The sequence below is a fragment of the Vespa mandarinia genome, chromosome 1 (genome assembly GCF_050613455.1).
Source record: "Vespa mandarinia isolate Hongniang chromosome 1, ASM5061345v1, whole genome shotgun sequence".
NCBI classification, from domain to species: Eukaryota; Metazoa; Arthropoda; class Insecta; order Hymenoptera; family Vespidae; genus Vespa; species Vespa mandarinia.
In genome coordinates, this window is record NC_140810.1 from 3,203,629 (window position 1) to 3,210,424 (window position 6,796).

The window sequence follows — 6,796 nt, forward strand, 5'->3', positions numbered from 1 at the left end:
TTCGAGCATACTCTTCTCAAATAAATTCTATTAATTATCCTTAAAATGACGCAATTATATTGAAATATCGAATACTATGTATGTATGTATATATAGATATATATATATATATATATATATATATATATATATATATATTCATACATATACATATATACGTGTATAGTGTATGTATATATATATATGTATGTAAGTTATATATATATATATATATATATATATATATATATATATATATATACAAATCGTTAATATTTATGTGCTAATGTTAAAAACATAGGAACTACATCCTAAACTTCGTATTACATTTACGTGTCGTATTTTATAATAATTAGTCTCGTAATTAGATCTCACAGAAATCATTTTGGTTATCTTAAAATCTAACCTTATAAGCCCTGTTTCCTACACATACATATCTCCTAGCCTCGATGATCTTTCATCAACAAGATATTAATTAGAAGATATTTTATTGGATAATAAATTTCAGATCTCATTGTAACGTTCATTTGATGAACGTAAAATTTTCATAGTTCTAAATTACATTGACGTAAATGCATTTCTCTTTCTCTTTCTCACTCTTTCTCTATAACACACGTACACACACATATATATATGTATATATATATATGTATATATATATATATATGTATATGTTTCTTATAACAATGAATTTGAACATACAAAATAATGTTTTCTCTACATTATATATAAAGCGATTGAAAAACGTAGCGACTAGACTTTATGCGATCGACTAGAATCTCCACTTTCAAAAAATCTCTACAAAGATAAAACTTTTTCAATTCTATAGAATGAAATTTCTTTTCATTCTTCGTATAATGGACCTTTTCTCCGTGAAAAATTCAATTTAGTGTGCTAATATCTGACCTTACTATACTATATACCATGTGCTGTTTATATGTAATACACTTGTTTAATTATAGTCACTACGATGTTTTTCTTTACTAATAATTGTTATTGGAAGGCCATTAGAAGATTCATCGTAAGTAATCCCAGTGCCTTACTATGGAAGCGCTATGTTTCTTTCATTATTTATATTAATAAATATCATCTCTGCGACCTCCTCTCGTATTTTATAAATGATTTTATTTGTTTAATTGGAAAGGATGATTAATTATAAAAAAAAAAAGAAAAAAGAAAAAAGAAAAAAAAAATCAAAGTAACAGTCACTTTGAGTCGTTTTAAAAATAATTTGATATTAAATCATTGAGAATAGTATGATCATATAAATAAGAAACTTTTAAAAATCATTTTATGCGTCATAATAATAAAATTCTCATTACTTTTTAGATTAAAAATATAAAATGAACAGAACAGCACTTCCAGGTAGTGACAGTAGGTACTTTAAGACGACAATCAAAATTATAAATTATTCTATAAAATTAATCCACTTTCGTGGCAGGTAATCCATGACCTACAACCAGCTGTTCTTTTGGAAAGTCTAAAATCACGGTAAAATGAAATCCCATATTTGCAGAGGCTATCACGTATTCGCATAATGAGAACCAACTAAATGCTAAGTGGGAGAGGCAAAAAAGATTAATTAAGATAAGTAACGATTAAGAAAATAGATTCAATGTATGATTATAATGAAAAAGGCACTTTAGAACATCTTACATAAGCTATAAATTATGAATAATTAAAATGAAAATGTTCTTACCCAAGTCGTGACATAACAGCCGATGTTTTAAAAAGAAGATAATAAGTCCAACCGTACTGATCACGCTTGTAACAAACAATGCCTGTTTGTACTGAAGACTTTGTGCATTAGGAGTAACAAGACGGCCTAATCTTACTGATGTCAGCATATATGAGAGAGAGCTGAACATGAACACGATAAAAATCTTCTCGTGTACAGCTGAAAAATAATTTGAACGAATTATAATTTTGAATTAATTTATAAAAAAAAGAAAAAAAAAATATGATAATTTCAATTACACTTGTATAAGTTAATATTTTCTAATGTACTTCATTTGATTTTAATTAAAAGTATATTAACACTATTGTCAACAAAACGTTTCATTATTATCATAATCTTAACAAATTGTATACAAATTGTATATTAATTAAATTTTAAATGATAATAATGCATTATTGAATCATCTTAAATTCATTAAATTAAAAGAAGCATAGAATATTTTTACTTACGATAATTCTCTCTATTTGATATATATGTTACGCCACTTAAAGCAGCTACCTCAGCAATATTTAACCAATAGCATAAATTTAATAGTCTACATCCCATAATTCTGCTAGGTACATCTTCTAAAGTTTTGAGTATTTTGTAATAATATGAGTGATATACACCGGCAATAACTAAACGAGGTCCAATATGTAATGCTATGCTAATACGCCATAAATATCGTTGAGGAGATACGCCAGTTATAGCTGATATTGATGGAAGGACATTATAAACCTGTAGCGATAACACGCGACATATTAAATAATATAAATTTAATAATAATAATAAAAATAAAAACAAAAAAAAAAACAAAAATAAACATATAATAGTACAATACCTTACAATGTGTTTCATGTATGTCATCCTGTTGGAAAATATATGCAGTGACAAAACAAAAAATCAGAGAAAACAATGGTAGGCAAACGGTGCTCATACATAATCTCTTAAATGATATTACTAAATACACAGAACTTTTGCTGCCTCCTACATTGTTAAGCTCCATACTTGTGTTGTTCATCATTTTGGTGTTGTTCATCATTTGCGAATAAGTAAAGTCAAAAAAAACTTATGTTTATCATCAGATAATAATACATGATTGCTATTATATTAATCCTATTTTGAAGCACGTAGAATCGTTCTGTGTTTCATGATGATATGCCTAAAAATCAAAAAATTCAACAAAAAATTTTATCTTCTGAAACATATGATCTTAAAATACATATCGTTATAGGTATGATAAATTTTATTCCTACTTTTCTTTATATATATATATATATATATAAATTCGAGAGAGATATATTAATGATACAAAAGAAAAAAATTATATTTAATGGAAAAAAGAAAGGGAAGGAAGAAAAAAGAAATATAAATAAAAGGAAGATCCCTTTTCATGAGAAATAAATATGAACGTAAACGTGTTTGATAAAGCCGAACAATGATATGGATTTTTTTTCGCGCCATATAATTATTAGAGTGACGAGATGATACAATTCTGACATTTTTCTTTGCTTTCTTTCTTTTCTTTTTTTTTCTTTTCTTTTATCTTTCTTTCTTTCTTTTTTTTTTTTTGGAATTGATTTTGTGGATAACCTACTTTTTTCTATAAATAGCAAACAAAAGGGTAATGTGTCGCGATGAGCGCGTTCGTGACATTTTGCCATGGGCAAGTTAGTCCATCGTCCTTTTTCAAAAAAAAAAAAAAAAAAGAAAAAGAAAAAACCTAGGGTACGATCATAATTAAATACATTAGAAATAATGAACGATTGAAAAAATGACAAATTAATTTTCTTATTCGAATTATTTTTTACGTACGTACTTGAAAATATCGACGATTGAAAAGAAAAAAATATTGACGAATGGAAAAACTTTAAAATACCGTGATATATATATATATATATACATATATATATATATATTTTCTTCATCAAAAAGAAATTTAAGAACAATGGTATTATATACCGAGTGCTTAAGTATAATAAAATGTTCTTCGAGTGGGCGTGTTCGTCGATGATTATAAAATAAGAAAAAGGAAAAGAAAAGAAAAAGGAAAAGAAAAGGGATAGGGAAAGGAAAAAGGAAAAAAAAGGAAAGAAAAACGAAATAAATTAAGGAAAGAAAGAAAGAAAGAAATAATAATAAACGTTAACAAATAGTAAATGAATAATTGATCACTTACTTTACTTGTGAGCTGTGTGTATCGTCTGCTAGAGACTTGTGAGATACGCTAATCTCTATCCAAGCAGTCGCCATCTGCTTTTGTTATCTACGTAGAGCGCTATAAATCAATTTGGCGGGTTTTTTAAATAAATCGCGCGTTTCTTTTCATCTTTCCTTTTCTTCTTTTTTTTTTTTTTTTAATTGTAATTTCGTAACAATTCGAATCAGGAACGTACTACTTTGTCAGATTATTAACTTTTCGAATAATATTTATATGGCCTCAGATAAAATATGTTTTTATTATTAGATAACGATCAAAATATTGTCGAAATAAATCTAGAGAGAATATATATATGATTAATTAATATCAAGGTGGACATCGAAGAACTGCGTTTTTTATTGAAGTTAAAAAACAATATATATATATATATATATATATATATATATATATATATATAACAATGAAAGAAACATTAAATTTATCGTTCCTTTTTTTTTCTTTCTTTACAATTATTCAATTTATTGAAAATATAAATTTTTTTTTTTTTTTTTTATTTAATATTATTCTATGATTTTTGTCGTAGTGCAGGTTGTTCCTCCTCGATCTCATATTCGATTTCGACTCTTGGACGTAATTTTTTCTTCGTTTTACTTTTCATGTTTTTAACTTTCGATACTTTCTTCTTGCTTGTTGACGGTACGATATCCTAGGGAAATAGAAAAAGATTTATTATTTAAATACATATGGATTTTTTTTTTTTTTTTGATTGCATTACGTTTTATATTTTGAAATTAAAAAAGTTGATTACTTCGATATCGCTGGTTTCTGATTCAAAACTATCGGATAATTCAATTTCTTCTTTTTCACCGGAGTTACTATCTTGATCCTTGCGAGATTAGGAAAAAAAATATGATTAGATATTGATATATATATATATATCTTCATTTTTATAATCAATTGTTTTTACTATATTTACATCATCTATTTCATATTCTTCTTCATCGTCTTCGTCGTCTTCACTTTCTGCTTCTATGTATCGTGATCCATTAGTTACAGTTTCTCTTTCATCAGCTTCCAATTCCATTTCTACTTCCTTTTCAATATTTTCTTCTTCTTCCTCATATTCCCTTTCGCTTTCTCCCTCGCTTTCCATTTCTACAACTTCCACAGCTTTATCGAATACTTTTTGTGGAAAATTGTAAATATCATTGTACTGTAAAAAAAAAAAAAAAAAAAGAAAGAAAGAAAAAGAAAAAAGGATTAATAATTAAATATCAAAATGATAGATATTGGAATTATATTAAAAATATTTTTTATCTAACCACTCCTTGTTTCAATCTTTCCATAAGTTCCTTCTCAATAACATTTTCCACTCTTGCAGCTATAAGAGCCTTTTCTTCTCTACGTCTTTCACGTCTTTCAATTTTTCTAGAAAGCGGTATTATTTTCTTTTGCCTTCTTAATTTAAGCTTTCTCATACGTATAAGATATTGCGTTATTTTAAGAAATCTCTGTTTGCATTTAGCTTTTATAAAACTTGGCCAATATAACAAATTTTCATTGATTTGATAAATGGCCTTCTCAAAATTTCTAGAAAGTTTTACCTTCTCCCACATATTTTTAGGAAAATGTACTCTAAACAATTAAAATATACATATATATATATACATATCTATATGTATGTATATTATGTAAAATCAAAATTATTTAACATATATGAAGAACAAATCATTTACCTTTCTGCAGTTCTCATATACAGATAAATAATACCATTCTCTTCTCTAATAGTTGCATATTGGCTATTTGCAAGAGGGCATGATGCCCTACTGCACAATCCAGTAAGATTGTATTCATTTCTACAAAACCTTTGAGTTTTGGTGCTATCACAGAGAGAGAGAGAGAGAGAGAGAGAGAGAGAGAGAGAGAGAGAGAGAGAGAGAGAGAGAGAGAGAGAGAGAGAGAGAGAGAGAGAGAGAGAGAAATTGTTAATAAAACATCACAATAAAATTGATAATAATACAATTAATAATAAATAAATTTTTATACTTACTTTACTTTAAATGAACAGAAAGATTTATTGATTATACTCCAGACAACCTAATGAAAAATGAATATTACAAAAACATTATGAATTTTTGTATTAAATATGAAAAGAATTGATATTATATTATTTCAATTACGTACATCATCATGCTGCATTTTGACTTAACGTTAGAATCTATACAATTATTCCAATATAATACACGTGTTTATCTCGTCATAGCTACGGAGAATACGATAGTATGGTTAAGTTTTCATATAAAATTTTTAGAACAATGTACGATAGATGGCGACACATTGAACATCCGGGAAATCGAGTATCGCGATATTAATTCTTTCAATCGTTGAAAGATGTCGCTGTAGACGGTCGATTAGTTAGTCGGTAAAAAAAAACAAAAGTATATATTCAACCGTCAACTGTCGCCATCTATCCATAATCGATATACATCGCGATTCGATAATATCGATTATCGAAGTAAAGTACAAAGTAAGACAAACGTTCGAAGATGATCTTAAAAATTAATTATTTTTCGAAATATTTTTATCCTCGTGTAATTTAACGATATGAAAAAGAAAAAACAAGAAATTAAATCCAAAAAGTTATCGATTTTTAAAATCACGTGTAAAATTATTACATTTATTCTGATATAAAGTAAATAACGCTTTACAATTTTCTATTTGTTTGTTAAAGTGAAAATCTCAGTGGATACGTTCTTTTTTGATTATGTGAGTAATTCGTTTTGTGTGATTAGAAAAAAAAAAGAGAAAGAAAGAAAAAAAAAACAGAAAGCAAAAGAAACAAAAAAAAAAGTAAAAGAGAAATATTATTCGTTTGAAATTAATCGAAAAGAAAAAAAAAATATATATATATATATATAAGAAAAAAGAATTAGAAAATA

The 6,796-nt window shown here is 26.4% G+C and overlaps 2 protein-coding genes across 2 annotated transcripts; both read right to left on the minus strand.

The window, feature by feature from the left end:
* Positions 1 to 253: 253 nt before the first annotated feature.
* LOC118444911 (post-GPI attachment to proteins factor 2-like) lies at positions 254 to 3,947 on the minus strand. Its single transcript, XM_035873690.2, has 5 exons — positions 3,876 to 3,947; positions 2,538 to 2,858; positions 2,167 to 2,434; positions 1,679 to 1,876; positions 254 to 1,534 (listed from the first exon to the last, which is right to left on the minus strand). Exons 2-5 carry the CDS (start codon positions 2,736 to 2,738, stop codon positions 1,401 to 1,403), a joined length of 801 nt encoding a protein of 266 aa, XP_035729583.1. The 5' UTR covers positions 2,739 to 2,858; positions 3,876 to 3,947; the 3' UTR covers positions 254 to 1,400.
* A 399-nt stretch (positions 3,948 to 4,346) lies between these two features.
* On the minus strand, positions 4,347 to 6,166 carry Rbm13 (RNA-binding motif protein 13). Its single transcript, XM_035873686.2, has 7 exons — positions 6,042 to 6,166; positions 5,908 to 5,954; positions 5,594 to 5,737; positions 5,180 to 5,492; positions 4,834 to 5,070; positions 4,666 to 4,743; positions 4,347 to 4,563 (listed from the first exon to the last, which is right to left on the minus strand). Exons 1-7 carry the CDS (start codon positions 6,054 to 6,056, stop codon positions 4,423 to 4,425), a joined length of 975 nt encoding a protein of 324 aa, XP_035729579.1. The 5' UTR covers positions 6,057 to 6,166; the 3' UTR covers positions 4,347 to 4,422.
* Positions 6,167 to 6,796: the final 630 nt, after the last annotated feature.